Source organism: Hermetia illucens, chromosome 2, assembly GCF_905115235.1.
Source record: "Hermetia illucens chromosome 2, iHerIll2.2.curated.20191125, whole genome shotgun sequence".
NCBI lineage: Eukaryota > Metazoa > Arthropoda > Insecta > Diptera > Stratiomyidae > Hermetia > Hermetia illucens.
In genome coordinates, this window is record NC_051850.1 from 3961646 (window position 1) to 3981483 (window position 19838).

Consider the following 19838-nt stretch of genomic DNA (forward strand, 5'->3'; position numbering starts at 1 on the left):
TACTGTTAGTAGACACCGCCCTAGACAGTCGCAGCGAGAAACCAACCGGACCCACGGAAGTACTGCCAAGAGAACAGTCCCGTCTGGCCAATCCGTCAGCCCTCTCATTCCCCTCTATGCTCCTATGACCGGCAACCCAGAGGAGGGTGACTTTGAACGTGCCGTTCAGACTTTTCAACGCCTTTCTGCATCACCAGCCAGGAGGATGCCGTCGCAGAGTACAGGGCCTTAATGTCCACGTAGCTATCGGTCAGAAGGTAGAGGGCAAGAAGTTGGACAACTATCGTTCCGATACCTGATTATTCAGCCGCTGTAGGAAGAACAAACCAAGCTTGGAATACCAAGAAGAGGAGGAACATCCACAAGAACCCTCAGGGTATCTGCTTGACATACAGGGAGGCCCATAATGAAATGAGTTTAAAGACATTAAGTCGGGAAATTATATGAATAGTTTATATAAGAGAATCCCATGTATTTATATAAATACATATATTCATAAATCCTTGTGATAGGCAAACATTTTGCGATAATATAAAAATAATAATAAAGTTATAAATAAATCCTATCTGGTCCCTGTGCGGAGTTGCCAAATCTCCCATCAGGCGCGTCCCTTCGTGCGGATAAGGGAATGCTCGGCGAATGTGTCATGGGCATGCACATGCACGCATCCGGAGATGTGCGTGTATGGGCATCCTTATGCGCAGGCCGGGTAGGTGGGAAGTAAACGCCCACCCGTGGATAAAAATTGGCTATGGGAAGGACACCCAGAAATTAAACCAAATATGGAAGAGAAGAAAAGTAGTTTTTTTACGGTGCAGGGCTTCGGAAACCCAATGCCGGCGGTTTTTGGGAGTGAGCAAGCGGGCTCCCGGCCGTCGATATCCAACGACCGCAGTGCCTCAGTAGTGGGAAACTTGGCTACTGTGGCATCTAATGCTACAAGAGATAATGGTGGAGTGGAAATTAGGTCCACACCGGATCCCTTTAGGAGGAGTTCGAAACTTGGGAGATCACCACCGAGAACAATGGTTCTTTTTGGTAGTCGAGATTCGTCGCGGGACTCTGAAAGAAATACGAATAGTCCCTTAATCGAGATCATTCCTTGTGGCGCAAGGCGCGAAAGCAAACGGGAACATACCGGAATGGCGTTCGTTACACTCGGGGAACGAATAAATGAACTGTGCGAGTTCATCAAGGAGAGGCGGAATATCCACCAAAATATTCGAGCCTTGATAAGAGGCATTAAATTGTCTTATATCAAGGCACTCGAAGAAAAGAATTCCCAAGCGTCAGTTGGCAAGGTCACAAGGGAAACGCAGGTGACGCCTCCCCATGATAAGGCAGGCGGGAAGACAGGAAAACGGGCTAGAGACGGTACCAGCGAGCCTCTTGGACCACAGCAAGTCCCGAAGAAGAAAAAAGCCTCTTCACCAAAGAAGGCGGAGCCGGCGAGAGTACCCGCGAAAGTCGGTAATCTCACGATTGCAGCCACAACACCTACGAAAGTGGAAGAAACCAACGCCCGGAGGCCCGAACAATGGACTAAGGTGAGCAACAAGAGGAAAAAGGACAAAAAGAAGCTCCGCCCGGAAATAATAATTATTTCCAAGAAATATGTCCTATGCCGACATCCTCCGAAAAGTGAAGTCAGACCCGGAATTGAAGGATTTGGGGGATAGTGTGAGCCGTATTAGGCGAACACAGAGAGGGGATCTGATGCTGGAGTTAAGTAAATCCGCCGACAAGTCGGCCGATAACTTCCGCGGGAAGGTGGAAAGTGTACTTGGAGAGGAAGCTGAGGTAAGAGCTCGGAAACAGGAGATAGTGGTTGAATGCAAGGACCTAGATGAAGTCACCTCACGGGGGGACATCTGTGCTGCGCTAAAGCAGCAGTTCAACCTTGGCGATATAGACCAGAGTGCCATAAAAAGGATGAAGAAGGCATATGGTGGCACACAGACCGCTATTATTAGTTTGCCGGCGGAATCAGCTATTAAGTTAATTACCGCGGGCAAGGTAAGAGTAGGTTGGGTCGTGTGCAGGCTCAGGGAGCAAATCTCTCTAAAGAGATGCTTCAGATGCCTCGATTTCGGTCATTTTGCGGCGGCATGCACTAGTCAGCATGATAGGCCGAGGAGTTGCAGGAAGTGTGGGGAAGACGGCCACCTCATCAAAGATTGCACCGGAGATCCACGGTGTATGTTATGTAGTGGGAAAGAGGGCGTGGACGACCGGCATATTGCGGGAAGCAGCAAATGTCCGGAGCTGAACCGCACAGGCAAATGAGATTGATACAAATCAATCTCAATCACTGTGAGGCAGCTCAGGACCTGCTCTCGCAAACCATTCGAGAGTTGAATGTCGATGTCGCGGTTATTTGCGAGCCGTACAGAAACTACGGTTGTGCGACTTGGGCGGTGGATGCGTCTGGCAACGCCGCAATCTGGGCGTGCGGAAGACAGGCCATTCAGGAAGTCATGGCCCCCCCGGCAGCCGGTTTTATAAGGACGAAGGTCAATGGTGTCCATATTTACAGCTGCTACGCTCCTCCTAGTGCAACCATAGCACAATATGAGGAGATGTTAGACAGTCTGGTGTTGGATGCGAGAGACCGCAGCCCTAAAATCATTGCGGGCGATTTCAACGCGTGGGCCCTGGAGTGGGGAAGCCGATCGACGAACACCAGAGGTCAAATTCTGTTGGAGTCATTTGCGGAGCTGGACACCGTGCTGACCAACGTTGGATGCGTGCCCACCTTTCGAGGAAGAGGGTCGGATTCGATCGTTGACCTGACATTTGTTAGCACTTCACTGGTGAGGGGGATGGCTTGGCAAGTGAGCACTACACCCACAGTGACCACCAGGCCATCTTCCTCCGCATTGGGAACTGGGGAAGCAGTCAACGACGCTCTGGAGGTGAAAAGGCTTAGGCGGTTGGCTGGTCTATCGGAGCTTTCGACGAGGAGACATTCCTGGCCGCATTGGAGGGAGCCCATGATCCGGATGGAACAGCGGTGGGAAGGGTCACACAGCTGCCTCAGCGTGTAACCGAAGCATGCGACGCTACGATGCCACGACGACGTTTGCACCACGGCAAGAGGCCAAACTACTGGTGGAACACGGAGATCGCTGCCTTGAGATTCTCTTGTCTCCGAGCGAGGAGACTTTCCCACAGGACAAGGGAAAGGCCGGAGCACCAGGAGCGTGAGGAGGAATACAGGGATCTGCGAAGCAACCTTAAGAAGGCCATTCGGAGAAGCAATCGGGAATGCTACCAGAAGCTCTGCATGGAGGCTAATACGAATCCGTGGGGTACAGCCTACCAAGTTGTAATGAAGAAGATCCGCGGGCGAAAATCCCCTCAGGTGACATGCCCACGGGTCCTGTTGCAAATAATTGCAACTCTTTTCCCGCAGCAGGAGCAGGACGAAAGAGAACCCCAACTGGCAGCTCAGCAGGACGTCTTCTCGATCCCTGATGTTACCGAAGAGGAACTTTGGGAAATCTGCAGACGTATTGGGGACAGCAAGGCTCCGGGATTGGACGGAATTCCGAACAGGGCTCTAAAGGTGGCGGTCAAGGCCAGACCAAGGTGGTTCGCAAGCACATTCGAATCGTGCATGGCGGAAGGAGTGTTTCCCGCCCAGTGGAAGAGGCAGAAGCTGGTGTTGCTACCGAAGCCCCGAAAACCACCCGGCGTGCCCTCTTCATATCGCCCTATTTGTCTCTTAGACACCATGGGGAACATGTTGGAGAGGCTGATATACAACAGGCTGCTCCCGTTCATCGAGCTTGCGGGTGGTCTTTCAGAGCGGCAATATGGGTTTCGGCGAGCCCGTTTCTACGGTCGATGCAGTAGCAAAGGTCGTGGAATTGGCTCGAAATGCAATGGCCATGGGCAAATGCTATGCTCTGGTGACGCTGGACGTCAAAAATGCTCTTAACTCAGCCAACTGGGGCTGGATTAAGGGCGCTTTGGCCAAACTGGGTGTTCCTAGCTACTTGGCTCGGCTCATCGAGAGTTACTTTTCGGACAGACTTCTCTGGTACGAGACGGACGACGGGCCGAAGGAGTACATTGTGACAGTAGGTGTGCCTCAAGGTTCTATATTGGGACCGCTGCTGTGGAACATAATGTACGACGGAGTGCTTGGCCTTCGCGTGCCGGAGGAGACAACGCTGATTGGTTTTGCAGACGACCTGGCGGTAGTTGCAATTGCAAAGCATCCCGAGGACGTGGAGCTTTATGCAAATGAAGCCATTCATACCATTCATATGGTTACGAATGGCCAAGCTGGACCTGGCGGACGAAAAGACGGAAGCGGTCCTCATTACCAACCGTCGTCTCAAAATCGGTTGTCAAATACCTGGGGGTGATGATCGATGCCAAGCTGAGTTTCAAGGGACACTTGGATTATGCGCGAGAGAAGGCAGCAAATGCCAGCTCATCCCTTGCAAGGATGATGCCTAACGTGGGAGGGCCGAAGTATAGTCGCAGGTTACTCATCGCGGGAGTGGTGAGGTCGATCCTGCTATACGCAGCCCCTGTCTGGGCAGGAGCGTTGAACCACGCTGTCAACCGGAGGAAGATATGTTCGGCGTACCGGCCAATTGCGCTAAGGGTGTGCAGCGCATTTAGGACGGCGTCGACGGAGGCAGTGTGTGTTATCGCAGGAATGATCCCTATAGATCTTCTAGCGAGCGAGGCACACTGGTTCTACGAAAAACGGAAGGCGAATCCAGCCGAGGTGAATGCGGATTTCCGAAAAGCCATCAGAAGACAGTTGTGTGGCAAGTGGCAGCAACGATGGGATAACTCCGACAAGGGCAGGTGGACCCATACATTGATCCCGTACATCGAGAAATGGGTCAACCGAAAGCACGGAGAATTGAATTACCATCTGACACAGTTCCTTACGGGACACGGTGGCTATAGGAAGTACTTGCATCGCTTCGAGTTGGACGAGTCTCCCAACTGTCCTGAATGCGGTGCTACACTCGAGGACCCGGAGCACGTTATGTCCCATTGTCCCAGATTTCTGCAGCAGAAAAGGAGGTTGAACAGCATTTTAGGGGCGGACATCGAGCCCTCCAACCTGGTGGAAGAGATGTTGAAGTCGGAGGAAAACTGGATGGCTGTAAATGAGGCAGTAGCCGTGGTGCAGACAAAACTCCTGGAGTTGGATCGAGCTCGGAAGGCGACGCGACGGAGACGTGACATGGACGAGCTGGTATAGCGAACCAGAGCCTCCCCCGCGAAGTAATACTTCACGGTGGTCCCGCGGGGAGGGGCGGAAGAGTGGGGGTGGTTTTAGTGGGTGTGAATCCCACACACTGCTGCAACCTGGCGCAGCAGCGTCTTTCTAAGATTTCCACCTCCATCCATAAAAAAAAAAAAAATCCTATCTGGTGATAACTTCAAGCACTAGATTATTAAAATTAAAACAAAAACGCTTAAAAATTTTTAGAAAATTCTTTATTTAATTTTTTCTATCTTTTGTAACACTTTTTTTCTTTCCAAGGGATTTATCCGTACTATCATTCTTAAATTAACACAGCGCAACTTTGCCCGCAATTAAAAAATATATAAAAATAGATCTAGAAAAAAAAAATCTTAAGAAATTTAGATTCGCCTTCCCGAAAACGTGGGGACAACGTCCTAAAAAACTTGTACGACTTTTCAAGACAAAACGACGCTTTTTGGAGATAAATAAAAAAATGATAGAACCAGAATGAAAAGAAACAGTTTTAATTTTTTAAACAATTTTTTTGTAATTATTTTTTTTTCATATATTTAATTTTTTACTTTATTTTATATACAAATTAATAAAAACAAATAAGAAATAATAAGAGAATTGTGTTTCAGGCTTTTCTCAGTGTAAATCTAAACTTTAAATGATATAAAGTTTATTTCGATTTTAATTAATTTTAAGGAAGTGTGTCGTTGCTAACTTTAAGGTCCTCCTCGGATGGGAGGAGTCTTTTTAGAGGCAAGAAGTAAAGTACGAGGATAAAGGACAGAAGACTGGAAAGGTAAAATGGGGAAGAGCAGATTGTGTTTGAAGTGAAAATGATACACATGTTCAGATAGTTCGCAATCTTAAGATACAGATTGCGAAGAACAGCCTTTTTTCAAGTAGCAACTAGGCTTGAGCTGCAGATTGAGGTTCGAGAGAGGAGAAGAGAGAGAGAGAGAATTGAAGTGAGTAAGATTAAGATAAAAGTTCCAGAACGATTGCTCATGTTGAGGCGACCCTTCTAGGATATTTGAGTATTTTCCAGGTAACACATGTTTTATTGTTGTTTAATTGGTTTTTCTTTCTAAAAATATTACATAAAAGTAAATTTTATGAATATAAAAAGTAGAGAACAAGGAAATACAAAAATTACTGATAAGTTGGTGGTAGTCTATGCGATGAGAAGTGTAACCGGAACAAAAAAAAGGGATTTATTACACTTTCACATTTTGTTTGCATCAAACCCTGAAAAGGACACGGAAAAAATTTGTGCCTTCCAGGGATGATATGTGGGGGTGTACGGGTTTTTTTCTCTCCACAGAAATAAAATATATATAATGTAATTATATAAAAAAATATGATATGACTTAGAAGAAACCATCACCAGTTGGATCATTGATCCATGGATAGTTGTTAGGACATCTGACGCAGGTTTGGAGATTGATGGTCTCCCCGGGAACTTCCTTTGAGGTCAATTTACAGCTGTTTGGTACCCAACAAGCTGGTTTGCCTTCAACAACACACTTCTCCCTCCATGGTTCGAAGTTCTTTACTTCTGAGATTGTCTTAGGGTTCTGTATCCATTGGATGACTTGAGTCATTGTCACGAAGTAGACATCGTTGTGGTTTGAAAGGATTTCATCGACCCAGTAAAGGAAGGCATCCAAGAATTCGGGATTGTTCTTCAACCAAGCAGCGTGGAAATAGAGACCAAGTGGAGCACGATTCTGTTCGTAGTGACGATCGAAGTTGTGATTCAAGAAGTTGTAGAACTGGTCACCGGTCATGATGTTCGAGCAGGAGTCAACCATAGCACATCCAGGAAGGTATTCATCATTCTTAGGATCCTCTCGACGATCTAACTCGTTCATAACCATTTCCCAAACAGCATGTGATCGGGTTGGGCAGTTTTGCAAGTTACCGTGGCAACGATGTGGCATGCGGAAGTACATGGTGTATGGCCATAGGGGTGGGTTGGAGAGGGCGGCAGTGATTGTTGAGTCATACAAGAAAGCTTGTTCTTCCATCATCGTGAATTGATTGTTACCACCTACACGCAAGTATGGGGCACGAACTCCTACAACTGAATTGTCAGTCAGGTTGGCGTATTTCTCAATGATGATCCTCATTCCAGCCATTTCTTTAGCCCAGTCATCGACAGTGGCGTTGGACCAGAAGTTTTCGTCGTCATTGTGTCTGTTCAAGGAGACAAGATTCGCTAGATTAGTTTCAAAATCCTTCAGTTTATCATAACCTTTTGGAAACTTACGTGATCGAATGTACAGCAATTTCATGTCCTTTACGAGCAGTTTCCTGAATAGCTGAGTAGTTGGAGTATTTATGTGAAACGAAGAAAGTAGCCTTGATATCACATCCGTTGGGGTTCTTGCGATCCTTGAAGATTTCCTTGTACAAATCAATGTTGTTGTTATTGATGGCATCATCAAAGGTGATTGTGACCATTTGTGGAACATCACGGGCTGGGATTTCACCAGGAATGGTAGTACCGTCTTCAGAGCAGAAACAATCAGGAAGGACGCAAACGGCAGGGTCGCATGGTGGAGCGCGATTTGGATCGTTATCAATATCTGCAAGGAAGAGGGTGGAGGATTAGAATTTATTTTAATTAACTAGAGAAAAGTTTGAGCTTAAAGTGGGAATCATAAGGCGAGAGCTTTTTTTTTCAAAAAAAAGTTTGTGTAAAGACCTATCCATGCGGTTTATTGTGCCCTAACATGGTCATAGTGTGAAATGTAAGAACGATGGGTCGCAAACTACTTAGAAAATTCTAGATGCCGGATTCTCGCGTTTCTTTTCTATTAGGCTAATTCTGAATCATGTTTCACATAATGTTCTAAAAAAAACCACTCTAAAGAATTTTTGGCCCCACAATCCGCCACTAAATCCCAACGTAATTCCCTAAAACGACGGTCTATCAATCAATCAATCAATGATTTATTCCACTTTCCAAAAATCACCTAAAAATCATTTCTTTCGCAACACCTTTCAATGACTGCATAATCCGCCCATACAAAAGTTTTCAACCGGTTCCCCATCATAATACCTTGGATAACCCAAGGTACTCCCTGAACAGCAAGAAGTCACTCACGCAAAAAAAAAAAAGACTCAACCAAAAAACGACGAAATAGCAGAAAACCAGATAATGCCATAACCATCATTACATTATGACTTTTTTTATCTCGAAGACGAAAAGTGAAATACAACACAAAAAACCTGACGCCTCTTCTTCAGTCTGATCACTTTCGATACTTTTATATGCACTTACACACATGCTCGTCATACCTGGCCTTACCTTTTCCTGCTGCAAAAGGTGAACCAGCTGAGCTTAACTTGTGCATTCGTACACCATCTTCAGATACCAAATCGACACATGAATGCACATTTTGCTGGTAAATTCAAAGATATCTGCATACCTGAGATATTACGACCATCGCGGCTCAGAGCATATAAGCCATTTCTTCGATGGTTGTGACCAGGTGAAAGTTTCTGCGGATCGTGTTAAGTAAATTTTGGAGGAGAAGAAAGACTGCGTAAAAGTAACACTAATTTTCATGGAATTACATAATGCTGGGAGCGGTGTTAGTTTGCTTTTAATATAAACATTCTTTTGTGCAAGTACTGGCGGTTTGACGGAGGTTTTATGGGCTAATCAGAGAGCTAATCACGATTATAGCCCGGAGGAAAGAAAGACTGTAAAAGGTGGTATGCTCGGTAAATTTGTAGAAAGCGAGAAGAGATGATATTGAATGCAAGTTTAAAGGCTCATTCAGGCTTTTGTTTGGCTTCATGGATGCAATTAAATCCAATTTCTAGCCAGCCATAGAGCCATCTACGAAGAAGAGACACTATCAGCCTTATCTTTTCCACCGAGAGTTCCTCGCTTTCAGTCCCAAAAAATGCTAAAATATATTGCAGGGGAAGAGGAGATCTCAGAAGAGACCAAGAATTATGGAGCACAAAAAGCAAAAGGAAAGCCTTGCCACCTAATTATAACACCTGAAACCAAGGAATGTCCATTAGAACTTGACCTGGCCCTACATCCTCCCTTTGTTCCCACCTCTTCTCCAAGAAATGCACAGCATTCATCAGTTAAATCTTATAGTCAAGCCACGCAAAGCAACACCGAAGTGAAGGCACCTACGAGGACGTTGGCATTGCTAGACCTAAGGCAGGAGTACCGCAGGGCTCAGTTTTGGGTCCTATTCTGTCGAATTTAATGTGCAATAGGGCTCTTGTCTTCCCCCTGCTAAAGCAGGTGACGGTAATCAGTTTCGTGGATGACCTTGCTATGATTGTCGTTACGAAAGGACCCAAAGATGCTGAAGTTCACGCTAATAAAACTATCAGGGCTATAAGGCAATGGCTGACGAAGGCAGTTTTGATTACCAGCCGTAGGAAAAAAAAATACGATAACTATTCATGTTGGGGGCCACATCATTACTTCAAAGTTGGACACCAAATACCTGAGGCTGATAATTAACGCAAACACCAATTTCAAGGGACAGCTGCACTATGCCTGAGAAAAAGCGGTTAATACCAACGCATCGTGAGCCTCACATTCGAGGCCCAAGATACAGTCGCTGATTACTTGTAGCCGAAGTAGTTCACTCTATACTGTTATACTCAGGCAGGTCTCGGAGAAAACTCTAACGTGTGAGACCAATCGAAGAAGGCTAAACATGACTCCTAGTGACGCTAAGGGTGTAGCGCCTTCAAGATAATCTCAGGCAGGACACCGTGTGCTATTGCACGAGAAATTGGAAATGAATCTATCTAGAAAAGATGCAGAATACTGAGCATTGACAAGGCAGGAAGCACTGCAAAAGTAACACCAACAATAGGATGACATGCAGAGTGGTCCCTAGACCCATACTCTGATTCCCCGTATTGAGGAGTGGATTCAATCACAATAAAGCTAGATTAACTAGAACGTGACCCAATTTCTCTTAGGAATAGTTTGTTACAGGAAGTATCTGCAACGATTCAAGTTGGAGGTTTCTCCCTTTTGCTCTAAATGTGGTTGCACACCTGAGGACCCGGACCATGTCATGTTATACTGTCAACGATTTTACTGAGAGTGACAGCAGACAGGAAGACTCCCTGAAAGCCAGCATAAGCCATCAGAACATTTTCGGAGAAGGTTTGAAGTAGGAGGCCAACTGACGTGCGGTGAACTCCGTAAGCAAAAGGATTCAGGTGGAGTTTGAGATCGCGAAGACTGGAAGACTTAGTCGCTTAAAGCGCGAACTAACGCTTTACGGCAGTTCCACACAGAAGAAGGAGAGTAAACATGGAGGTGGTTTTATTGTGCGAGAATCTCATCCACTGCAACTTCCCGCGGCAGTGTCTTTCTCAGATTTCCATATCCAGCCATAAAAAAAAGTCATACCTACTACCCTACCCTACCCTACTACCCTTTTGTGCGTAATGCAAAAAATTTGGTAAAGTAGTATCCAATGTTTTCGAGGATCCATGAAGGAGCATTTTGTTGATGGATCCTGAAAGTCATCTTAGGTAAAGCCAGGGATGCTTCAACCATCTCTATTCACCCAAGACCAATTCTGCAAGTCGCCATCGTCAAGACCAAAGTTGTCAGCAGAGCCAGAACTAAAAGTAAACTAGTGATGCCCCAATCCCATCTACAGTCCTTAGGAAATCCTTTGCTCTTTCTTTAGAAAACATCTAACCATTGCCATGCCCAAACCTTTCTCCATTATTTCAACTCAATCCTTTCAGTATAATCAATAACCAATTAGCACTGCGAAAGAAATGATACTATTCCAGAATTTCAACCTGCCAAATGTCACTCAATTGAGTATGCCATCCTAGTCAGTAGTAAATTCCATGCTTACCACGGAATGTCTTACCACTTACCACGATGTACTCCACTTTGGACATTTTTCCGCTAAGAGCAGATCCCATCTTAACTTATCCAAAAATGGAATCATCGCCCCATGCAGCACGGACCGCCCACATTCCTGATTTTGGGAAATATCCGGTCATTAGGGAAAAGCTGTAGAAAGCGGTCCACATTTTGCAAGTAAATACACGGAGAGCTGCAGCTAGTCACGAAATAAGGGAGTAGATGGCACAAAGCTGAAGAGTTGCCAGTTGGTCCTCAGTGAACCCTAACAAAATTAGGGTCATTTTTCCTCGAAGCATATCCCCAAATGTTCTTAACCGCTTGTCCGCCTCCATTGATACATGGATTGAAGCGTATTTCGAAACGGAACACTGAGCCTGCCTGACACTTTCCGTCCCAACTTCGCATTTTACAGCAAAAGACTCTCCACGGTTGAAAAGAGGGTCGAAGACGGTTTATGGTTTGCTACCAATGTAGAGGCAACTCATCAGACCCTGCCTCAAAACAGTGGGATTAAGTTGCTTTCCATTTAATCTGGTCCAACATCCAGTGGATGCAGGCTTAGGACTCCTTAACCCCTAAACAAAAAAAAAAATTGTCCATGCTTTTTACCCCATCCACGATCAGCTATGGTGGGATATACTCAACAAAGCACATTCACGTGACGCGTAATCAGCCATGGAAACTGCCAGCTTCATCTCCTGGCTTCTTCCTCCCTCAGTTCTACTAGTCGCGAACAACAGCCTTTGCTCACCTTCCTTACCACCACAGCTTTCGTTTTTAATCCCACCCCTCATCTGGGGAGTGACGCCAACTACTAACCAGATTATCCCGGCTAATATTCCCCCAATCCAGAGACCTCGATGTTTGTCCTTTTCTTTTTGAGATGAATCTTTTGGACACCATTATATAGTTCGTCTGACTTCCCTGACCTGATGAGGCATCGCTAGAGTATGTATCTAGTACTGGAATAAAGGGGATTCAATTAATCCTCTGCATGATCAGCGCACTGCTTCGCCTGTATCGCATTTGAGATACTTGCGCTTTTTGCAGATTTCGTCTCTCCTGGATTTATGGCAAGTACTAGTAAATAAAGGGTGCTTGGGCACCGTTCCTTGTCTCAGTACAATCTACTAACTGTGGACATCCAGAAGCAGTATGATCTCCCAGAAAAATAAGGAACTTTAAGTTTGGTGATTTCTCCCCCCGACTGACCTGACGAAAAAGGTCCCTTTGTGGTGCACTTTCTTCTTGTTTCTTGCATCACCTTCCTGCAAACCACAAACCCCTCCCCATCTGGGAGATAATATCAGACACCCACCCGACGAACTGATCTACTAGTGTAATAGTGGCCGAGCAGGTCCACAGCCCATCTGTCGCTTCTCCTTTAAAATGGCGCAAGTGGGCCTAAATACCTCCTAGGTTACGGGAGTGTGATCCCTTATAACTTGAAAAATTGTTCGGGTAAGGTGCTGATCCAACAGCGAAGCATGCAGTCAGATCACTGTTGAAGTTTTCGAGAACATATGTCTATGCTTTTAAGCAAATGTGGCGATAGTAACCCATATGTTCTTCCCGACCTGCTGACATACCTAAGGCACCTATTGCAAATCCTATGTTGGGCGCTATGCTAGAGAACCCTCTAATTCCTGGGAAGAGAATGAAAAATTGAAAAAAACTAAAGCCACAATGTGGACAATAAACTGAAACTGTCTTTTTATCCTTCCCCAAAGACTTAACACATCAGATCAGTTCTTCTCCTTCAGGCAGTAGATAAGCATAAACTAGAAGGAAGGAACAAAGAGTCAGGGGGCTCTATGGTCTTCAGTAAGTTCCAATTTTTAGTAAGGCTTAAAGCCTACACAGCATCCTTTTTTCCATCTGCCAAACGCCACAATTAAAACGAACTCGTCCCACATGGAATGCTTCCATGAAAGCTACAAGGAATGATACAATAGCTGAACAAAATGAAACCAGTATTCCCCCAACCCTACACACCTTAGCTGTGTTTATGGGGCAATATCCTCTCTCTCACAGAATACATCAATTCACTGGGTCCGTAGGGGTCCCAATTAGCACTAAATAATACCCACTATCCAGCATTCCTTTGATTATAAGGTAAGGTAAGGCTTGGAAAACTGGTTCAATCGTTTAACATGAACCACAAAGGCAACTTTCCTCTTTATTAGCTGGTGACCTATTTCTGCATTGACTTCCGAATCAATATCTGTTGTCTAGAGGTCGAAATACTGCAGGAGAAGAAGGTCCACCAGCGTGCTTCCAACTTTAATCAGAACTGCCTGTCTACGATAGCTCAAACTGAGGCGTATTCCCTTCAAAATTGAATAGTAAAAGGGGCTATCTAGATCCCTCACACTTAAACCAAGAAGTGAATAAATATCAATGTCTTGCTTCACCCTGTTTATAAATTATGAAGACAAACTATCCAAAAGATTGCACTATCAAGATAAATAGAATATCACGGCCGTCCAATGAATATCAACCTCAAACTAACAATACAACATTTTCCATACATTGTGCAAACCCATACAGTTCCTCATCCAACAAAGAACATAATTCAAGTTAATTTAAATGTCCCATGACAAACCAGGCGCCAACCATTGGAGTAAATTGCTTACATACTCATCCTAAATATGCAACTCATGCTCTTCAGCATGAATTTACGGAATTTATCCGTCTCGACAGATAACTATCTATTCACTCTGTTAAACGTGACTTTATTAAATTCCAACATTATGCAAATATGAAGATTATAAACTCTTTCCTTGCAGAAAATTCAACAACTCCACATGAATATGATGAAGGAACATATATATATATATATACCATATATCCCGGAGTAATTGCAGGCAGATGCAGTGCAAGAGGGATGTGTATGGGGGCTCAGTTTCGAGTAGATGCATATGAAGTCTTTCTGAGAATTTAAGCTTGTATCTGATGGGATTATGCAAGCTGCTCTAGAGAAAGATGGAAGGAGCGAACAATTCACGGTGGATCGTTGTCTTCCAATCTCACCAAACACACTTCACCTCCTTCCTCACCGCCAATCATGAACTTGCTACCATTTGAAGGGTTGCTCTTTTGACTAATCCCATTTTTACACAAATTTTGATACCTCCCCTATTTTCAACACCCTTTCCCATTCGGCTCCAAAATGTCTCAATTCCACTCAGTTTCAACACCGATTTCCATACGGAATTTTGGGTCATTTACTTTTTTTTTGGTATAGTACATGAGGGGCCCAGCATCAAGGTCCCCATTGCAGCCAGGTTATCCCTAACAACCCCAAACTATTTTGTATTTGTTCCCGAAATATAGGTAATTGCGAGAAATAAAATCTTTTTACGCGTTGGTTGACAAAAAAAAATTACGCTCATCTCCACCCCTGCCCCCCAACTTTCCATTCTGCAAAAAAGAGGGATGTCCACTAGCTCTCCTAGTACCTGAGGCTCAGGTTGGATAAATAACAGTTCCAGGCTAATTGAATTTTCCATCTGACAATTCAAAAACGAAAATTCCAGTCAGAATAGGTTACTTCCATGTACCCCACATTGGGCGCCCTTTTCAAAAAGGTTGGATGATAGAAACCAGGACCAGTATACCACCATTTGTAAAGAATATGAGCTGCTGGGATAGTCAAGTACCATCCAAAAATGGCTTTTGCTGGCAAGGACGACAATTCATGATGTTACAAATGAAATCTACCTTGAGCTCCAAAGGAATTTAAAATGGAATAGTGAGGACGTCCAGCAGCATCCTTTCATTTCAACATACTCACTTAATATTCATCGTAGAGAATGAAAAATCTACCAAGCACTGCTGCCATTTGCAGAGGTCAAGGAACTCTCTCTCCTTCAGAAGCAAAGTATCGATCACAACCAGTACAAGATACCATAAAAAGGGCAAACACAAATATTGATGTGAGTATGAGGACTCGAAAAAATTAATTTCAAAAAAAGTTGCGACGGGGCATCGGAGGCGCGAACCTGGGCGCCATTATAGATTCGCCTCCATCACTGCATCCAATGGCCGCGGAAAACAGCTGACGGGATGACAGTGACAGGAGGAGACGACTAATCAACTGTCGAGTTTGTTTACCTTCAGTGTCAGGAAAGAAAATGGAGAAGAATTTCCAATGCGACCCGAGTCGAGTGTAAAATGTAAAGGAAATAGTTGTAATATTATGAAGAGTTTTTTACCGTATTTCATTATGTGTTAAATTCAAAAGGTTGCCAAAAATAAATAATTACTGAAGTTCCAAGAGTTGCACTTCGATGTCGAGTTTGTTTTATTTAGAAAGTAATAAACAAAAGAGTCCCAAAGAAGGACATTTTCCCAAAGTTTCCTAAAGGGTCACCATGATACAAAATCAAAAATCTCACGAATAGTCCCTCCCCGGAAAAGTTCTCAGGCTAAGAGAGTATTGTACTCTTGATTTAGTGAAATTGGCAGCAAAAATTGATATAGTTTTGAAAAGACGACTTCAGTTTGGTCCAGGGCAAAGGCAACTCATCTGAGGCTGCCTCCGTCTCTGCCCTAGGAGCAGCATGACCGAAGTGGTTAGCAGATGGAGTACATTATAGCTACGAATTATATTCAGGAGAAACCCCATCTGGTATTTCTGGGCAAAAGCCGGCCGAAGCTGAAATATTTCTTGTTTGGAATGAAGAGAGCCCTGAATCCGTCATCCACTTCATGACGGAGGGAGAGAGAAGCAGCCTCTCAGGTTCCTGGTCCATAAGTTCTTCGTTTTGGGCTTACACTCAAAGGTAAAAATAAAATAAAAAGACAACTACGATTCCGTTCTAAACAAGAAATAGTTTTGAGCCCAGGCTATAGCCAAGATCCTGCGACAGGGGAAAACTAAATTTGGAGGGCATATTCACAACTGTCTAAAATCATTAACAGGAAGCACTATCAATCTCGTTACAACCGCGAACATTTCCGATGGCAATAAAGCAATAAATGGCCAATTATTCGGATATTACCATACTTTGAAAAATCTGTTGTGATGATCTCCGTGAAAACGGAAAAGAAAGGGGAAAGGGAAAAAAGTCTTTCGGTAAATTTCTGCCCACTCCCGATCAACAATCATGAAAAAAGGTGAAATTACAAAAGTTTATGATGTCTACCAGCAACCGCTCAACTTGAAGATGCCGCGCTTGACATTATTGCCTGCAGATTTAAGGACTATCTAATACCTCGGTTGTTTTAAAAAAAAAAAAAAACTTGGGATAATTAGAAGAAAGGACGATTCCATCCAATGGTGGTAATCAATGGGGGCTAGTTTGAGGAATGAACTACAACTAGAAACCCCCAATCCCATTCCCAACCATGATGAGAGCCTTAAAAAAGAGCGCTACAAAAATTTCTTCAAGCTGGACCAAACCTTGGGGATGGAAAGATTTCAGTCCCGTGAGACTCAACAAAAGCAATGATCCACCTGAGTTGCTCAAGTAGGCAAACCTGCAACCCAACCTACAGCTACAAAATGAGTTGGATAAAAACATTCCATAGGACTATGGACCAGGCAGTCAGATGAAACACCATCAGGTGCCGCTTTCAATCATGCTTTTCTGCAGGACCGAGGTGAGGCAGGTTCCAAAGAATTGTCTCTGATTGATAACGAGACGTTGAGCAATTTTTGAAAATGTGGACATTTGCCCAAAAAAGAGTGGTTCACGCACTAGGAGGGAAAACAAATTAACTCCTCAAATGAGTGCGGCCTGGGGGACCTCAAGAACACCCAACCTTCAAACAAAAAAAAAAGGTTCAGCCAGACGATTGCCTTGTTATCTCAGGCGGAGTACATACGTTTTTAGGTCCGTCTGGAGCCTCAGGCCCGAGAAGCCTGCACCTGTTCTGCACCATATACGTCAAGGGTGATTCACTCGTCGGCCATTCTAAGATATTGGTTTCAACAAGAAGCTATATCGGCTCTGCTGCAAACATAACGCTAAAAGGAAACGCAGATTATAAGGCTTTCCTAATCGGTGCGTGCCAAGGCGTATTAGTTCCTGAAACGAATAGTGAACTTTTGGTGGAATTCTGAAATGAGGGATTGCCACTGGTCCTCCCTCAAGGACAGAAGACGCAGTCAGCGAAACAGAAACTGATACATTTAAGCAGAGGCTTTCTGTTGAAGGCAGTCGATTTCGACGATATGGCGAAAGTCACCCCCAAACATGTTCAAAGTGCGACCCACTTCAAATGAGCCTTTTCAGGTCACTGAACGAAAACCATCAGAATATCTAGACAATACAGTTTTCGGTAAAGAAAGCAAAAGAGTTTTGGAGTGGGCTTGGAGTGGTTACCCTACCCTGCAATGGCTATCCTAGTCAAGCCCTTCGGGAGTATCACGGAAAGAGCGTATGCAAAAGTCACCTGTATAGAAGAAACATAACATTCTCTTTTGAACCCCTCTACGTCTTCCAGCCAAAGGAAATTCTTGATTCGATCTGTGACATTTTGTGCCGTCGTATGTCACTCTGACAATAACCATTAGTTTGTCCGGAATGCTCCCCCATTTGCAAATACATCCACTCCCTGTTTACGGTGCCGGAAGCTGTCCCAATATCGTTGGAAACTTGGTGGATCGTGAACTTAAACTCCGTACACTGTTCCCCAAAGATCGGAAGGGTATCAAAATGATCGATACATGAAGACCATGTGCGGAAACCACCCTGTTCTGTGAAGATCCAGCTCTCAAGGTGCTCCTGGATGCGTTCCGGGATTATTTCAACTACAACCTTCGCGACGCAGGAAGTAAGTAGATAGTCTTCTGGTTGGAGGACTCTTTTCCAGAACATCAACGGTCAGCTCCTTATGCCACTCTCACCTGGACCTCAGATTGCCAGGATTTACGACCGTTAAGGCCGGGTTCCTAACTATACATGAGCTTGTTGATGGTTTCTGTTTGAAAGACCAACCCGTATCAGCATGTTATGGTGACTTGCTATGAGCTCACCGGCTGTTATATGATTTAGAATCGGGCAAAAATGCTCCTTTCATCTCACAGACTACTTTTGCCTCACCACCCACCACACTGAACTTCTCGTCCTTTTTCACGACAACAGAATTTTAGAGCGTCTTGTTCGCCCCTGCTCGCAGCCACCGCTAGATTGCAAAACTCCTTATATTCATCCAATCGTCTCCACTAGTCCACATTTAGCCAGATCCTGTAATGTCCTTTTGGAAAGTAGTCGACAACTTCACCAGCAATACAGACAGATTCACTTTTGATAGCCCAGGGTTCGTCAGTATTCTTAGGCGGGTGGTTCCAATTTAGTGTCATTTGCGAAGCAAAAAAGGATTCCCATTGCTGACTGGCATGCGGATCGCTGAGATGGCCCTTAGTGAATTTAAGAGGTCGACGTAGCAATCAAATGCGGGTCCCATTCGAGACCAATGAAGGTGTTAATCCCGTTCAGAAGGCAGCATCCAACTGCATCTACTGCTGTTAACGATGTAGTCAGACTAATTAGAAGTTCATTGTCGATCACCCAGAATAAAAGCAAGAATGCTACTAAATATAGGTGGCCCAAAGCCAAACTGTCGCTCCCTTATTTCAAGAGTGGTCAACTCGATCCTACTGTATGCAATCCCAGTATCGGCAGATGCACTAGAAAGGAAAGTGAACACACGAAAAATTGGAGACGCATATAGCCCTAGTGTCCTCCGTACATGTTGTTCAAACAATACCCGATGAAGCAACCTACGTGACAGCAAGGATGATCGTCATTGATATTCTAAAGAGAGAAGGGCAATGCCTTGATGATCGAGCATATCTCACCGGAGAATTTTCTACCGATGGCACTTCGCACGGAGTGAAAAGTGGCTCTCAGCGATTCATGAAAGGTGGAACAAGTCAGGAAAAGGCTAATGCTTATGCCAAATCTCCTACAGTAACCGCTTCGACCCTATGTGGAGGAATTTTCGTGGAATGAAATAAGCTCATACTCTCACTAACTGTGGCTTTCGATCGCAGATAGAAGGACGTTATCACTTTTTTTAAGCTAATTCTTCCTATCTCTTACTTGATGGTATGTCTCGCCTTGTTCCCGATGCTGAAGCTTTCTTTGAGGTCCCCCCCTCTGTTGTATCCCCTCCTCAGTTTAGGCGCAAGTTTGCTTTAAGGAACTTGGATGGCTTTCATGAGAATGGCAGGCCATGACAGCTCCTGAGACTCGGATGTCTTCTTTCAATGTTCAGCCAAAGAGAGCCTATGATAGTGCCCTGTATGTCCCGTTCATTTGAAGGGAGGTTTAGTCCCGACAGTAGTAGTACGGTAACCTTTATCCCGAGAGCCTTTCGAGGCTCTTAAAGTGGACCTAGACTACACTATTATGTATGACCCAAAAGTCGACGAAAAAGGGGAACAATTTTGTATGGTAGTCCAGAGGTAACTAGCGCAATCAGTCACTGATATTGCTGGAGTCCAGCCTCGCCTCCATATTTCAAAATGGGTCAAGTTTATACGAGCCTATTCCTCCACTTCCACGTCTTTTCAGACCTGGTACGTCCACGAAACTATTCTCCCATTTCCAAATTTGGAAGACCAGTTCGCCGTTCGCGACTCATTTGGAGTATCCCACTAGCACCAATTCCCATTTGAAACCAGTAACCACGCGAAGCCCATTATCCAGTGCCATATTCTCCTACATAACCGAGACAACCTAGATAGTACCCCCGGAAAAA

The 19838-nt window shown here is 44.7% G+C and overlaps 1 protein-coding gene across 1 annotated transcript in view; it reads right to left on the bottom strand.

Annotated features, from left to right (window-relative positions):
* Positions 1-5513: 5513 nt before the first annotated feature.
* LOC119647845 (chitin deacetylase 1) overlaps positions 5514-19838 on the bottom strand; it is a 67451-nt gene continuing 53126 nt past the window's right edge. The window contains exons 5-6 of the mRNA XM_038049102.1: positions 7506-7824; positions 5514-7432 (exon numbers count right to left, since the gene is read on the bottom strand). Of these exons, the coding sequence (XP_037905030.1) occupies positions 6604-7432; positions 7506-7824 (1148 nt within the window). The 3' untranslated portion in view covers positions 5514-6603. The remainder of the gene's footprint in view (positions 7433-7505; positions 7825-19838) is intronic.